The following is a 14,606-nucleotide window of genomic DNA, read 5'->3' as shown; positions in this document are numbered from 1 at the left end:
TCGTGGTCTCTGTAGACAGCCTTTTGTCTGCGCGCTTTCGGAGTTTGAACCTGCAAAATGCTGCTGCAACGGTCGAGGCGCGTCTCCTCGCGAACGCATCCAAAGTCTGCACGACCTCCTCCAAGCGCGACGCGTTCTTTGAATCCATCTCATCATGTCGGCATCGACGTCGTCTGCTCCAGTTGCGCACAATGCGCTGCCGCCACCTTCAACGACGTCTGCAGCCCGCTCATCACGCATCGCGCCACACTCGCACATCAAGGGACTTGGGCTCACCCCGGAGGGGACGGCTAGTGGAGATGCGGCCGGATTCATTGGACAGTCCAATGCACGAGAGGTATGCACCTGAGAAACTGTCCGTCAGATGGGTAGCATATGACCCATAAGCTAACCCATTGTATCAATAGGCATGTGGCGTCGTAGTAGACCTCGTCAAGTCACGCAGGTTTTCTGGACGTGCCTTGCTGCTCGCCGGAGCACCTGGTACAGGAAAGACCGCGCTCGCTTTGGCTATCTGCCAGGAGCTGGGTGCGAAGGTGCCGTTCTGTCCCATGGTCGGGTCGGAGGTGTATTCTACGGAAGTGAAGAAGACGGAGGTCCTTGCCGAGGCCTTCCGCCGTGCCATCGGTACGTTCTGAGTATCTATAAGGGCTCGTGAGGTTTACGACTGCTCCCAGGCCTGCGGATAAAGGAGACAAAAGAAGTATACGAGGGCGAGGTTACCGAACTCACCCCCACGGAGTCCGAGAACCCTCTGAGCGGGTACGGAAAGACCGTCTCTCATGTCATCGTTGGGCTCAAGACAGTCAAGGGCACAAAGCAGCTCCGACTGGACCCGAGCATATATGAGGCCATCTTGAAGGAAAAGATAGTTGTCGGAGACGTCGTCTATGTCGAGGCTAACACGGGTGCAGTGAAGGTGAGTACTAGTCTTAACGTACTGCGAGTCGCTCTGATTCAAGAGCTAGCGAGTAGGGCGTTCAGACGCGTACGCGTCTTCATACGACCTCGAGTCCGAGACGTATGTCCCGTTACCGAAGGGCGACGTCCACAAACGGAAAGAGCTCGTACAGGATGTAACTCTCGGCGACTTGGACGCAGCCAATGCGCGGCCTCAAGGCGGCCAAGACATCATGAGCGTTATGGGCAGCCTCGTGAAGAGTGGCCGCACGGAGGTGACAGAGAAGCTTCGGAAGGAGGTCAACAAGGTCGTAAAGAGCTACGTGGACCAAGGCGTGGCAGAAGTCGTCCCCGGTGTCGTCTTTATCGATGAGGTTGGCGCACAATCTGCAATTGCTTGAGCCTTTTCTCAATATCCGCAGGTTCATATGCTCGACATCGAATGCTTCACTTACCTCAACGCCTTGCTTGAGTCACCCATGGCACCAACAGTCATTCTCGCAACAAACCGAGGGCACTCCCTAGTGCGCGGAACCACGGACATCGTCGCTCCCCATGGAATTCCCGTTGATCTCCTCGATCGGTATGCATATCTTACGTGTAGCGGACGTCTTCTAGTCTGACCGAATCGCGCGATCGCAGTTGTCTCATTGTCAAGACAGAGCGCTATTCGAAGCCCGACATCGCAAAGGTAGTTCAATTGCGTGCTAGTGTCGAAGGCCTGCAAGTCGGCCCCGGTGTGGTCGAAAAGCTGGCGGAGCGTGGCGAATCAAGCTCCCTTCGGTCGGCACTTCGCTCCTGATTCACCTCGACGCTAGCTGACTAGCTGTCATAGATACGCGCTGCAGCTGCTCACGCCAGCGTCCATCCTCGCCATACTCGCTGGCCGAAAACAAATAGAGCTGGAAGACATCAGCGAGATGGGCGAGCTTTTCCTGGACGCGAAGACGAGCGCGGAGGCAATCGGTCCGCAAGGCGGCTTCGACGCTGACAAAACCGTCTAATCGCGCCAATCTATTACTGTGCTTCGTCCGTTCTGTATTTCTTGGCTTGGGTGCGTACGTACCGATGGTGGTGCCGATCCGAGTGCCATGGTCACTGACGGAATTTCGACAGTGCTGGCGCAGGCAGGGCTGGGGACGGCCACGAAAATGAATTGCGGACCTTGTGCGATGGCCCGTAGTGTTTGTACTGATATTCGATGTATTAGATCCTCGGGGCCTGCAACGTGACTCTGTATTGAATTGCATTGAACGGCCTGGTCGGATATGACCTTCGCAGACGTCGCCTTGGGTGTCCGTTGCTGTGATCAGCCAGCTCTATTTACATGCCTTATTGGGGACTGTGTTCTCTTCGGTAATCTAATTGAACTCAGAACGCACCCCCATTGACTTCTAGGTTCTGCGTGGAGGTCAGTTGCTATGCTCTGACCAATCTTCCGTCGTCCCTTGGACCCCTCAATGTCCGATGTTGTTGTTCAAGGCCCGCAATGAAGTGCACCACTACGACAGTCTTCTGCGCTCCGTTGTTCCGCGGTCAGCAGGGTGAGTTCGTTGTGTTAAGGTTATCATACCACCACGTTGTGAACTTCTTCCTCAGAAGATATACAGTATCGTGCGACGTCGCTGTTTCCGCCGGCATGAGGTACCCTTCGCTGCTGTGAAAATTTACATGATTTGTAGATGTGAAAGGACTTCGTGTTCAGCACGGGTGAGTACTATGTTCCGCTCGCGTTTTCGCCCCGCATCTGAGGCCGCCGACAGGTATGCTCGGAGAATCAGCGAATTTAGGTGATTCCTCTAGGCTAAGCACGTATGTAGATCCCACGTCTGTCGAGATACCAGCTACGTGGATGTGAAGCAGCGACCTCTGTCAAACGGCTCGGTCGGCTGGTCAGCTGATCCCCATACCACGCCAATCGGGGAAAGGTATGTGGCTTCAGGCTTCTTTCGATGTGTGCCTCATGCCGCTCTGACCATCACTACGCCAGGGATGCATCGACATCTAAACTCAAAGTGTGGGTTCCTGGACAAGCACGCATGACAAGCTCAAGTGAACGCCATCTTGGTTCATTCCGATGAGCTCAGAAGTGCAGCGAGTCATCAATGGGGTTCATAACGCCACCCAACCAACAGGTCGCCTGTGTGTCGAAGACCAAGACATGCATTCCATGTGGCTTCGCTTCCGAAGATCTTACGAGAAGCGCGGTCCATCGTAGGAGAGCTTGTTCATATAATTGGTATCGCGGTACACCGGCTGCCATTAACCGGAGGAACCTCCCAGTACCATCTCCTTGTCAGCGATCACGAGGCGTCTGGAAGAGCGACTCAGATAGCGACGATAGGTGGGTGCTACTGCTTCTAGGAGTTCTAGTATATAAAATCTCACAAGAGGTCTGTGTTTGCGCTCGTGACAAGTCGTTTCTGTGATACGACGGGAATGGTGTTACAGTGGCAGAATGTCCTTGATCTGCACCATGGTTTCGCGATATGGCCTAACCTCTGCAAGGGTGAGCCATGGCAGTCCGATCGCCGTGCCACCTCCGGACATGCTAAAAGCGGACAGATTAGTGCTTCAGCGAGCCCCGGACGACGCCCTGGTGGTCGCGGCCCGTCGACGCAGCGACAGGAGTGTCACACAAGTCAGAGACGTCGGGGCGCCTTCGCGGAAGCAAATCAACAGACGAGACCTATTTGCGCTAGCGCGCAGGTGAGAGCCATCCCGGGAGCTCGGGAGCTTCCCTGCTGGCAGGCCAATTCAGTCGAGTGCTCTGGATCTGGTGGCACGGATCTTCGCCCGCATGCAGGGCGTGGGGGATCTCGTTCGATGTCGCGGCCACTGCGGTACCCCCCAGTGCTGATGCAATTCGTATTGGGATCACGCGTCTATTCGGCCTTCGAGCCTTTATATATGACCGTTGTGCGCAGACACGCTCACCGGTTCACGACACATCCCCGCCTATACCCTTTCTTTGTACGTTCCCCTTCATACTGCGGCCACGCCGTCTACTAGTGTAACATTCCCTCACCACAAGGGTACCTACAATGATCAACAAGGCTCTCCCGTACTACCTTGAGGACCGTTCCGGCCTGTACACCGGCTCTGACTTCGACGACATCTATGATCGTTTGTTCCTTCGTGTGGCACGACCATCTGCGAGCCCCACGGACGGTCCCCCCACTGCTCTGATGATATACAATGTCGGTCGTCGGTCGTCGAACCAACGCGACTACCGACCCGTACAGCGGGAGCCGGCGGTCGCCCTCGAGTTTGGGTCCAACGGGACCCTTGGGCGGATATCTTTCATGGGCACGTCCATGTCTCTTCCCATGAACCAGTATCTCAAAAAGATCTCGCTGTTTGGAGGGTTCGTCATGTCTCTACACCTTGTCTGACGCAGGCTGATGGTTATGCTACTCACAGATCACTTGTACGGAAGTTCGAAGCGTCGAATGGCGAGGAATACAGATGGACATACAAGAGTGACTCTGAGCACGAGTGGTCGGTGAGTGTTGCCGGTCTCTACGTGACGTCTATATACCTATGGCTGACACTGCTTCATGTCATAGTGTACCGACTCACGCAACTACATTGTGGCACATTACAGCTTGAAGCCTCCGAACAAGCCCGCGTTTCGCACATCCGGGAATGTCTTGACAATTAACGAGGCGCACGCAAGTCTGGCAATCGGTGAGTGGCCACTCTTCGGCCGTCTGTCTTGTAAATCAGAAGGCTCACGGCTTTCGTTTCCTCTTCCAGAACTTTTGGCATCATTGACCATCATGCGTCACATTGCCGCATACCATCTATGATGGGAGCCGAACAGAGCTCGCAGAGAGCTGACATTGCGATCTGCTCCTCGACTACTCTAGTACTACTCATCGTCGAGGCGTCACTACAGTGGCCTCCGGGTCATGGAATGGAAGTATGATACCAGACTACGTCATAATAGGGAAGGGACACTTATCGTAGTGCGAGATCCAAAAGTAGTTCGGCCTCAGAGCCAGTATACATTGTACAGTAGCGGCAGCATTTGAACGACTTCGCACGTGTATTATTACGACTTTGCGGTACGCGTACGGGCCAGGTGTGTAAATATAGCAGCAATGTACCTTGTGACTGATACACCCGGCAAGCCTCATGACGATCTGGGATGTCTTGTAGTCTTTTGAGTACGTGCTAGGTATCGCCATCGCCCACTGCCTTTTGAGTGGTGAGCGTCTGCGGGAGCTTGGTACGAGAGCCATATCCGTGTTTCCCAAGCATCAGACAACGGTCCTGTGAACAGCGCCGTTCCCCATTTCTGATCGACAGCTTGATCAAAACCTGACGGAAGCATAGGGGAAGGCGAAGCGGTGTTGAAGAACAAGACACGAATTGAACAGCCGTATCAACCTACGATGTCTGTCAATGTTGTCAAACAGTTGGTACATGTGACAGACATTCGCACTTCTGGGGTACGAAAATGCGATGTTTACGCCCTTCGTGCGGCTGTTGTTTTGGATATGAGCGCACAGTTTGACACAGCACACAGAAGTGCTCACCTGAGATCGCGGCGGCAGCCACCAGGGGCAAGAAGTCCTGTCTACCCTGTGCAAACTATGATATCGTGATGATGGTCACAGCGTAGATTCCAGCAGCTATTGAATACTAGTCGACTTCAGTGGCCTATGATAAGTAGAAGCGAATGCATCTCACGCGCATGCTCTGCGCAAACAAACCTTGTCATCTTCGGGGATGATGACCAACTGTACTAGTCCGAAGTACGAGCGGATAGCTTTCATACAACAATGAGGGGCACGGCCCTGACCGCCCACCGCCCGCACCGTCACTGACAGGCCGTATGGAATAAGGAGTTCGAGAATTGGCCTTGGAGTACGCATCCGGAATTCTGTGGTTCTGGGGCGCGGTCGCTGCCGAACGCTCAGTTATAAATGCGATAGAGTTGATAGACTCCACCCCGCCTTCCCGCTTCCCGCTAGCCTACTGCTCATCTTCTCAACGCATTGCCGGGAATGTCTAGCTCCAAGGGGTCCGATGTGAAGTGCGTCGATCCTCCTGAACGGGATTGCTATCGAACTGACATTGACACCAGGCCGAACGATACGGAATCCAACCCTCAGGTTGCGCCTCCTACTTTGCCGGAGATCGAACCGACGACGCCTTTGTACGTAGCGATTTTCTGATGCTGCACTGTCACTGACCATTCGGTCACCTCAGATCAGAGACGATTGAGGAGGAAGATGACTTCGACGACTGGAAACCGAGGGGTCCAGTAAAGACGGTCGTCGCCGGCAACAAGGGCAACGCTGTGAGGCGTTGACAGCCTGGCCTACAAGGTAGCTTTGATGGCGCAAACAACGTTGGTTTGAGTGGAGGAGGACACTATGTTGGGATACGCAGCTCCGAGTCATCCGAATCGACTCGAACATGTATGTTGGCACAATCGACTTGCCTAATTTGTAAATCATATCAACCGCTTGGTATCGTCACGTGCTCCAAATTGTCTGGTAGCTTTGAGAATCAAGATGATACGGTGCCGACGCACGCATCATGAGCCTCCTGTCATAACGACTAAACATTGTCTCTCGATAACGTCCTGCATAAGTGGCCTTAGTCGCCATAACAGAGACATAATGGTCTGTTCAGGCCCAGCAGCGGGCACTTGAACCTCATTGTGTCTAGGTTTAGCGAATCAATGGGTGACATGTTTAGAGCAGACCTGTCTCTTACGGTCTCAAACCCCGAACTCATGAATGGAGGTCAGCAAGACCCGTAAGCGGGCGCCTGGTTATTGTTTGTTGAAGTCGTGATCGGAAACGCGGAAGCCCCGGCGAGTAGTGCGTGTCAAACCGCACACGTCGTCCATCGAAATTGGAGGCTGCTGTCGGTTTTGTAAGTTGACTCTGAGAGCCTCAATGCACGCCCCAAGCGCGCACTCTTGACGACGACTATTGTGAGTCCTGGCGAGCGCGAATCTTGGTGTTACCATCACCTAGTATCTTGACCGGCGTCATCAATGGGCCGCTGTAGCTCTCGCAAGCAGCGAAACAGCATAAAATAGCAGCTGTCGAGGCGGTCATAAAAAACGAGTATACCCAGTACTCACTCGGTCATCGACAGGGGCCATGTTCTACTTCGACACCGTGGCAAGTACAGGGTCGGGCATCGAGATGGGCTTTCCTCAGGAGAGCCACCGCCTGAACGTCGCACCGCCTTTTTATTTCTACACGCTTCCCAAGGCGGGGCTCAAGCTCGTCTTCTGCGACAAACCCCGATCCTCCGACGGATACACGAACATCACCCGGGTTATGGAGGAGTTCGTTCATCATCAGCTGCAGAAGAAGAAGACAAAGAAGTTCGATGTCTCTGCCATGATACTCTCGTGAGCGTTTCTTTCCCACATGCTCTGGAGGTCGATTGCTGATAGATCTGTGAACATGTAGAGAGATCGCACATGTATCCGGAGAGCCACTGGAACATACGCATATGCTGGTCAAATTGGTGCTCGCGGGAGATACGAGCATCCCGAAGGCGATTCCGGGGCATGTGTACCTCGTCGGATGGGTCCCGCATGCACGGTACGATACGGCGACGGTGGACTGGAAAGGGTCGGACGACCTGGCTGAGCATGAGATCTGGGCTTTGCGCGAGGCGCAGGTGTTACGCACGGACATGATCGGTAATTCGTTGTTGTGTTCTGCGGCGCTCTGATGCTAATACAATCATATAGGAGAAGTGATATCAAGGCCTTAGGGTGGAGGTAGGAGAAACAGACTCACTGCTTTTCGTGATGAGGCTGTGAACAATGTGACGTAGAGTACAGCTGGATTCCAACTGGCAGTGTGATACAAAGATCCCGAGCTATACTAGCGCGGAGCACTTCATTGCTATTCCACCTAGAATCCGAGGTAGTCCGAATGCATATGGCATGGCGAGGCTGAGCGATGTTGCTGTTGTGGCACTCGGCGGTTACGGTCTACGTATGTCTTGAAATTCGACGCGATGAAAGACGCGATGAAAGTCTAGCCAATGGCCCATTGCCGAGCTGCTAATGCATCATGCCTACAACACGAGCAGTATCCGAGTGTACGTAGGTTTTCGATACGCAGTGCCGACTCATTGAGCCGGTAGTGAGAGCCTGAGAAGGATGGTCAAGGGCAGTAGTATCCGACTGAACATATAAGCTTACCGCCTCGCCCGCCAGAACGGCGTGCAATTGCTCTCGGGGGCCTGGAGCTGCTTGTCTTTGCATACCAGATCTACATTGCTATACAGATTCGCGTTGTACTCTGAGCTTGGGAGATCAGCTTTGGCAACGTGTTGGTAGCGTCACAACCACGGCTGGCGCTGAATGTGACTGAGTACAGTTTGAGTACAATAAGTACTTACGGGGACGCCTGCGCGGGCGGCGGAGAACCGAGATGAAGTCGGATCTTGGTAGGATCTCAGACTACTACATACATTGATCATCGGGAGCCTCAGCCTGGGCCCTGGGCAGGGTGGGGCCCGTTTGTAGTGCGTCGGGCATGTACAACGGCGACGCTTACGGCGGCCATTCAATGTCGGTCAGCGACAGGTCAGCGGCACTATGCACCAGGGTCTGGTTACTTGCGCCGCGCCTTGTCTTGAACACAGTGTGGTTTGACACCTGATCCGATGCTATACCCAGCGAGGTCAGAGTTCGTGTGTTAGAACGGGCGATTATGATGACGATCATAGCGGCGTAGTCACTCACCTCATCCAGCGACATTCAAGTTCGCGCATCCCATCACAGCCTGAGAGTCCCCAAGGTGCGTTTCCGGTCTTCTCCATACTCGTGAAATCGATTCGGAGGCTACGCAACCGCGAGCTTGTATGCTTTAATCACGGTCGCAGCCTGAGGTTGGAAAGCGATCCTGAGGCGAGCTTCAGTATTTGGCAGGGGCGCCACTATGGAGATTGGTTTGAATCTTGATCGGATCTCACTTCCATCAGGTCAGCTCATGTAATCATCCAAGTCCGAGGTCGGCGTTGGCATCGGCCACCGTTCTGCGACATCTTGCACTGGATTTCTGTATGCAACCCTGCTTCTTTGCACAGTGTGGACTCAATGTTTGATCCTACCTTTTGCCGCACACCAGAGCCGCGCCCGTATAGGACATCATGATCACAACCGGTCACCACAGTGCTGACTCTGCGAATACACTGCGACAAGCTCCAGTTGATGCGCTTACTCTGAGTCGGGGCAGACCACAGGTTCTTGCATCTCCCTTCGTGTCGAAACTCGTACAATGGATGCACCTTCTACTTATGCACTGCCGCAGATAACAGCCACGAGCGTCTTGTGGTCCAGGGGAGCGTGTCGATAGACTCCGCCGAAGCCCGAGTCGGTACTTAACTCATCTAGAGGCCAACCCGTTCAGCAGTCGCGACTGTCTTTCTCCCTCGACAGTCCGCTGCACAGACCCGCGAATCACAATCCATCTCTATCACCCTAACCAAAGCCACATGGAGGAACACATCACTCTACCGGTCTCGAATGATTCTGTCGAGAGGTACGTGGCTGTCGTCGTGCAGATTGCTATGGTACTCAATCACGTGGATGCACTCAGTCTTACCTTTTCCGACGACTCAAAGCTCGAGAAAGAGCCCGTTGCGCCCTTGCTACACGTTGAGGTTCGAGAGACGACAGCAACACTCGTCATCAAGACTGCTGGCACAACAGGGTACGTAATCTCGGTTTCAACGGCTCATGAGCGCGCTTTCTGACCCAGGTTCCGTGATACATTCGTGCAGATCCGACGAAACGGCCTCATCGTACGTTCAAACCAGGCATCAGATGCACGTATACTGGACTGACATCTCAGCTCTAGTGAAGACGAGAATGATGACGATCTCAATGAGGATGATTTCGAGGGATGGGTAGCACGCGGTCCAGCCAAAAAGGTAGTTTCAGGACCAAAGCCTAGTCAATCGTCGGTGCGGAAGGAACCGGAGCCAAGTTCTAGCAAAGACAAGAGCAACCAGACGAGTACGAAGGTCCCGAAACGCAAGGATAGCAAGGCTCCCGACCGTTCCACCAAGAGCACCGACAAGGGTAGGGTCAGAACTTAGATGTCCGTGGCGAGGCTCGTCGTGGTTGTAACGTATTGGTTTCATGCGGACTGGATATCGGATTTGAGTTTGCTTCGTGTTACTCTGCCTATGGCTAAATATGGTCTACGACGGATCCCGCAACAACAACGGAGCCGGTTCATCGCCATCTCTTCACTCATCACGACCACCACATGTACAAGGCGTGTGCGCAGTGTGCGCTCGAAGCAAGTTCGAATTGACGCTGGGCCACACGAAGTCTTCGGTGCTCCTGAAGCAGCATTGCAATGGCTCAATGCGGTACAGTCTTTCGACTGCGGGTGGTTGACTGCGAAGGGATATTGTGTCGAAAGAGTGAGGTTCTCCATGATGCTGCTCGGGTGCGATAGCTAATTCATGGCCGAGACTCCCAGATCCTTGCAGGTGTCCAAAGGCCAATGAACACATGAGAGGCTTTGCTTCGATCTGCTTGACAGCGTGATTGAAGCTATCAGAGGTCGCCCACTCAATGCGCTCTGAGGGCTCTGCTCAGCGTGTTCTCTGCGACGTCAAATGCCTACTTTGAAGTTTCATCGTTCCCCGAGCTACACTCAGACTGCCTAGAAAGATTCGCCTGTCGTAAGTGAGCCTCCGACGATAGGCCACCCTTCACCTCTTCGTGCTATTAGAAGCAGTCTGCATGAGGCTCGCACGGTGACTCGTCGTGTGAGGATGGTCAAGACGTGGCGATTTGCAACAGCCTGTGTCTCCGAAACGCTGATACCTCGCTACTGTGTCCCACGCACTCGTGGTGTAGGTGCGTCGAATCGTCTTCTTCGCGCAAGACGTAAAGCTTACGAGGTCATAGACGTCCAGTTGAGTCGTCAATCTCAATTGCTCATTTGATAGTTGTGACCCTACTTGGAGCATTACGCCGTTGGCTATTCTTTCCGGGAAGGTACTGTTGTCATATTAGGTCTTCGATTTGATGCCTTGCCGCAACAACGCTTGTTATTCACACAAGAGCTCAGGCGGTGCTCATTTTGCCATCGGTAGGTTTAAAAGGCTTGTCATTCCGGGAGGGGGATGGCAGTACACTGTCCCTCATTTGACGGTTGTCTGAGGCACGAACAACGACTCACGAATCATCCCTCACGTCGGGTACGCACTCATGATTCCATTTGTAGAAGGTGCACTATCTGACAGGTCAATGTAATACATAGCGTGCCGCGTTATAAATCTTGGTATGCTGGAACTCCGTATAACACTGTTAGGTATGATGTCTGACTTCAGTAGTTTCAAGCTGTGATCACTGTGCGCGTTTGTTACTCTATTCGGGCAGTGCTTAAGGATGCAAAATGACCTTGCCACCAGCTCAGAACACGAGAATTTTCGAACGCACAAGGCGCATCAGGCTGTGCAATGGCGGCACAAAGACCTCCGCTGTCTCAGGTAAGTCCATCTCAGATGTACGGCGTACGACTTATGACTTGTATCTCCCGTCCATCAGTCAACAACCACAACGGTGAGGGTTGTTGCAAGTGGTTGCCCCCTAGCCGGTGGCCTTGATTACCTGCGTACTGACTCTTGATGCCGATGCCAGGAACTGACTCTCACTGAGACTGCTTCGTATTCCCCTGTACGTCAAGCCACGGTTTTGATGATGCAACAAATATTGATTTATCTGCTTGAGATAGAACGACGAGGGTAATGCCACAGCGACTGATGGACAAGGGGATTCGACGCATTCTGAATCGCTCCGAGAATCGGACTCACCCGAGAGCAATCAGGTCAGTGGTCGCTAAATGAGATATACACTGACATTGTTAACCAAGTTTTGTGTCCATGCGATCACACGTGGAATCGTCAAAACCCAATCTCAAACAGGCTCAACCCGCAGAAGCTACAAACGATGCTGAGAAACGAGTTGAAGACCCCTGGTCTAAGCTGGCAGAAACGGTGTGGCACCGCAGCAAGGACGACATCAACAGATGGTGGGAGGAAATCAACTCATTATTGACGTTTGTGAGTACTCTGCAAGCGGTCGGCGTCAATGAACTGTGCTGACGGTGTCGCGGTACGACACAAGGCTGGTCTATTCTCTGCTGTTGTAACCGGATTCGCTGTTCTGTGTTACACCGTCCTCGCGGATTCGGGAGCCACAGCCGATGCGCCTATTCTACATCACTATGTCGCGGCGCTCTGGTTTGCATCCCTCGTCTGTGGACTCGCATCCGCGTCCATCGCCATATCCGTCAATCAATGGCTGAATTACATGTTGACTCCGGCTGGCCTCGTCGAGTTTGGACCCCGCCAGAAGTTGCGGATCTGGAATTTACGCCAACTGACCTTCAAGAAGTGCCACGTGGCGTTCATCATCGGTATTCCACCAGTCCTTTTGCAGCTTGCATTGGCGCTGTTCCTCATCGGTCTAGTGGGCTTTCTCTGGACGTTGAGTATCATCATTGCTCTGCCAACTCTCATCCTTGTCGCCCTCCTTCTAGCATTCCAGCTCGCAATGTTGGTCGTGCCAGCTGTGCTGGCCTATAGCCCCTTCCAGTCCCCGCAGGCTCAATGGCTCCGTTGGGTCGTCTTTCGTATTGTCCACACCATTGCCCGCGCGGTTCACTACGCCATCTCACGTCATCCACTGGCAGTGTCGAAGCCCAACGCCGAGATGCCCGTCAACCCGCGTCCGAAGGGACGATTTGGGACGGATACGCTCACCGTCCTCATTTTTCGCCTCGAAGAGCTTTGCAAGCATAGCAGCTGGGTAGCGAACGAGAAACACTACCTGGACAATGTGTTGCACAGCGGGGAGATCGACTCGGAGCTCTTCGCTGCCACGTTCAGGACCGCCGTTACCAAAGACGACAAGCCAACACTCCAGTACATCCAACAGTGTCTTCGAGATATGCCTCTCCACTTGGCATGCTCCAACGCAGCCGCCCTCTGGACTGAATCCGACAAGGCTCGCCTGGACAATTCAATCCGGTGTACCAACACTTCCGAGTCCACTGTCACAAATCCTTCTGCATCAGACACAGCAGACGAGTCACGCGCCTCCTGGCACTACGACACGCTGGACAAGGACGTGACTATCATGATGGCGGACGTGTTGGTGGACGTTATGACCCGCCTCGTTCACAGCGACCCACAAAAACTTCCTGATCACATGCAGCCTGAAGACGTCCGGAGGCAGCTAGCTGATATGTCGAAGAAGCTAGACATATTGCTATGGCTTCTCCCGGCGATGGGAGGGAGGGAGGTCTATCGTCGCATTCTCGGGCTCCTACAAACAAGCTTTCGCGCTGGGGAACATATCCACCTTGGCGCTCGGTACCGTATTCTGGATGTGATTTGGGGTCACGTTAACTGCTTCAGTTTGAAGGGTGCGTAAGGTGTCTGCATACGTACTAACATCGAACTGATGGGCCCTTCTGAGCCTTAGACATCACAGGAATTCACACCGTCATCAAGAAAACCCACAATCAGGAAAAAGACTATACCATGAAGCTAGAGCTCATCACGTTCGCCCTCCATGTGCACGTCCACCACCATCAATCGACGGATGTCGGCGAAACGCTAACTGATCTCGATTTATTGTTGAGATCGATGGAGGAAACAGATTTCACAAGAGCGACCTCCCGCGTTCCATCGCACGTTCCAGTTTTGATACAGGATCTCGAGCACCAGGCGTACTCATCAAGTCAGCCAACTCGCCCGGAACTCTTGACTGGTATTGTGAACACGCTGTCCAAGCTCGCGCACGGTCGCAAGTTCCGTTTGTTCGATCGAGACATGCTAGCGATGAAGCAGAAAGATCTTTCCGATGTCTCGCACAATATTCATACCCAGTTCGGGTAAGTCGCTATACCGGTGTCCGTGCTGTACTACTCGAGTAACTCTCCAGTGCGTAGTGCGGCCCCTACACGACCCGCGCACCATACGAATGCACAAGACCAAAACCAACATTTGGGAGGCGCCTCGGATGTTGGAAGTGGTCTCGATGCTCCACTTCAGAACATGCAAGACAGAGGTTCTGGACGTAATCCGATGCGTCATCCACATGTGACATGTTGTATTCCTCAGCTTCCCGGCATTCCACTGTGAGTTGCTTACTGCTTTGTACTGGGCCTATCGTCATCTACTTTGTTCTCCAACGGGTTTGGCTACAGGAGTTGTTACCCCTTCGCATCTCTTCACAACACCAGGGGGTTCGACGTGGAAAGACAGGCTCCGGATCAAGCATTGCAATCTGACAACGTAGCGGAAGCGATAACCCTGGTTCCGGCGCACATCACGGACATGGAATCGCCGGTCAGCAGGCGGCCAAGTTGATGCGACGTATCAATCCTCGTACATGGTGGTCGTCTTGTGCGTCTCACTTTCAATTCTCGTAGCCAAATTTTGACTCATGTTCGGCCTCCAAATCAACTCCGTACGTAAACAGTGTCTATCGTCACACTAATTTGCTGCTCGCAGATTCAGAAGGATGAATTCATTATTTCCCCCCACAATCGCTTATTTACTACGGGAGGAATGGCGGTGTATGTTACAGTACTATCCTCGGACCTCTTGTTCCCTGTTCCAAGTGTCATATCTATAGATCAGTTCGCATTTCCCCTCGAAGTAGCCAATTCTTCACCAAC

General features: G+C 53.2%; 4 protein-coding genes across 4 annotated transcripts; all 4 read left to right on the top strand.

Annotated features, from left to right (window-relative positions):
• Positions 1-97: 97 nt before the first annotated feature.
• Positions 98-2,237, top strand: C8Q71DRAFT_729239 (RuvB-like helicase 1). Its single transcript, XM_047922017.1, has 7 exons — positions 98-337; positions 408-627; positions 678-919; positions 969-1,274; positions 1,323-1,483; positions 1,543-1,683; positions 1,736-2,237. Exons 1-7 carry the CDS (start codon positions 155-157, stop codon positions 1,902-1,904), a joined length of 1,422 nt encoding a protein of 473 aa, XP_047784420.1. The 5' UTR covers positions 98-154; the 3' UTR covers positions 1,905-2,237.
• Positions 2,238-3,839: 1,602 nt separating this feature from the next.
• On the top strand, positions 3,840-4,775 carry C8Q71DRAFT_6695 (uncharacterized protein). The gene is made up of 4 exons (XM_047919668.1): positions 3,840-4,267; positions 4,324-4,405; positions 4,470-4,590; positions 4,660-4,775. Exons 1-4 carry the CDS (start codon positions 3,945-3,947, stop codon positions 4,710-4,712), a joined length of 579 nt encoding a protein of 192 aa, XP_047784419.1. The 5' UTR covers positions 3,840-3,944; the 3' UTR covers positions 4,713-4,775.
• Positions 4,776-6,700: 1,925 nt separating this feature from the next.
• On the top strand, positions 6,701-7,791 carry C8Q71DRAFT_6677 (uncharacterized protein). The gene is made up of 4 exons (XM_047919662.1): positions 6,701-6,856; positions 7,024-7,285; positions 7,347-7,582; positions 7,634-7,791. Exons 2-4 carry the CDS (start codon positions 7,029-7,031, stop codon positions 7,654-7,656), a joined length of 516 nt encoding a protein of 171 aa, XP_047784418.1. The 5' UTR covers positions 6,701-6,856; positions 7,024-7,028; the 3' UTR covers positions 7,657-7,791.
• Positions 7,792-11,376: 3,585 nt separating this feature from the next.
• C8Q71DRAFT_719361 (uncharacterized protein) lies at positions 11,377-14,295 on the top strand (the record flags this gene model as incomplete). Its single annotated transcript, XM_047921302.1, has 8 exons — positions 11,377-11,406; positions 11,558-11,593; positions 11,652-11,744; positions 11,842-11,979; positions 12,044-13,346; positions 13,415-13,817; positions 13,875-14,063; positions 14,169-14,295. 8 exons carry the CDS (start codon positions 11,377-11,379, stop codon positions 14,293-14,295), a joined length of 2,319 nt encoding a protein of 772 aa, XP_047784417.1.
• Positions 14,296-14,606: the final 311 nt, after the last annotated feature.

This window comes from Rhodofomes roseus (assembly GCF_022264815.1).
Source record: "Rhodofomes roseus strain CIRM-BRFM 1785 chromosome Unknown C8Q71scaffold_1, whole genome shotgun sequence".
Classification (NCBI taxonomy): domain Eukaryota; kingdom Fungi; phylum Basidiomycota; class Agaricomycetes; order Polyporales; family Fomitopsidaceae; genus Rhodofomes; species Rhodofomes roseus.
This window is presented reverse-complemented; position numbering and strand designations above follow the sequence as displayed.

Excerpts from the sequence above, each read along its gene's own strand:
- C8Q71DRAFT_6695 (XM_047919668.1), top strand. The coding sequence starts at position 3,945 with ATGATCAACAAGGCTCTCCCGTACTACCTTGAGGACCGTTCCGGCCTG. Across the intron at positions 4,406-4,469 it reads ACTCTGAGCACGAGTGGTCG|TGTACCGACTCACGCAACTA; the intron begins GTGAGTGTTGCC and ends TTCATGTCATAG. Across the intron at positions 4,591-4,659 it reads GCACGCAAGTCTGGCAATCG|AACTTTTGGCATCATTGACC; the intron begins GTGAGTGGCCAC and ends TTCCTCTTCCAG.
- C8Q71DRAFT_6677 (XM_047919662.1), top strand. The coding sequence starts at position 7,029 with ATGTTCTACTTCGACACCGTGGCAAGTACAGGGTCGGGCATCGAGATG. Across the intron at positions 7,286-7,346 it reads GTCTCTGCCATGATACTCTC|AGAGATCGCACATGTATCCG; the intron begins GTGAGCGTTTCT and ends GTGAACATGTAG. Across the intron at positions 7,583-7,633 it reads GTTACGCACGGACATGATCG|GAGAAGTGATATCAAGGCCT; the intron begins GTAATTCGTTGT and ends ACAATCATATAG.
- C8Q71DRAFT_729239 (XM_047922017.1), top strand. The coding sequence starts at position 155 with ATGTCGGCATCGACGTCGTCTGCTCCAGTTGCGCACAATGCGCTGCCG. Across the intron at positions 628-677 it reads GGCCTTCCGCCGTGCCATCG|GCCTGCGGATAAAGGAGACA; the intron begins GTACGTTCTGAG and ends GACTGCTCCCAG. Across the intron at positions 1,275-1,322 it reads GTGTCGTCTTTATCGATGAG|GTTCATATGCTCGACATCGA; the intron begins GTTGGCGCACAA and ends CAATATCCGCAG.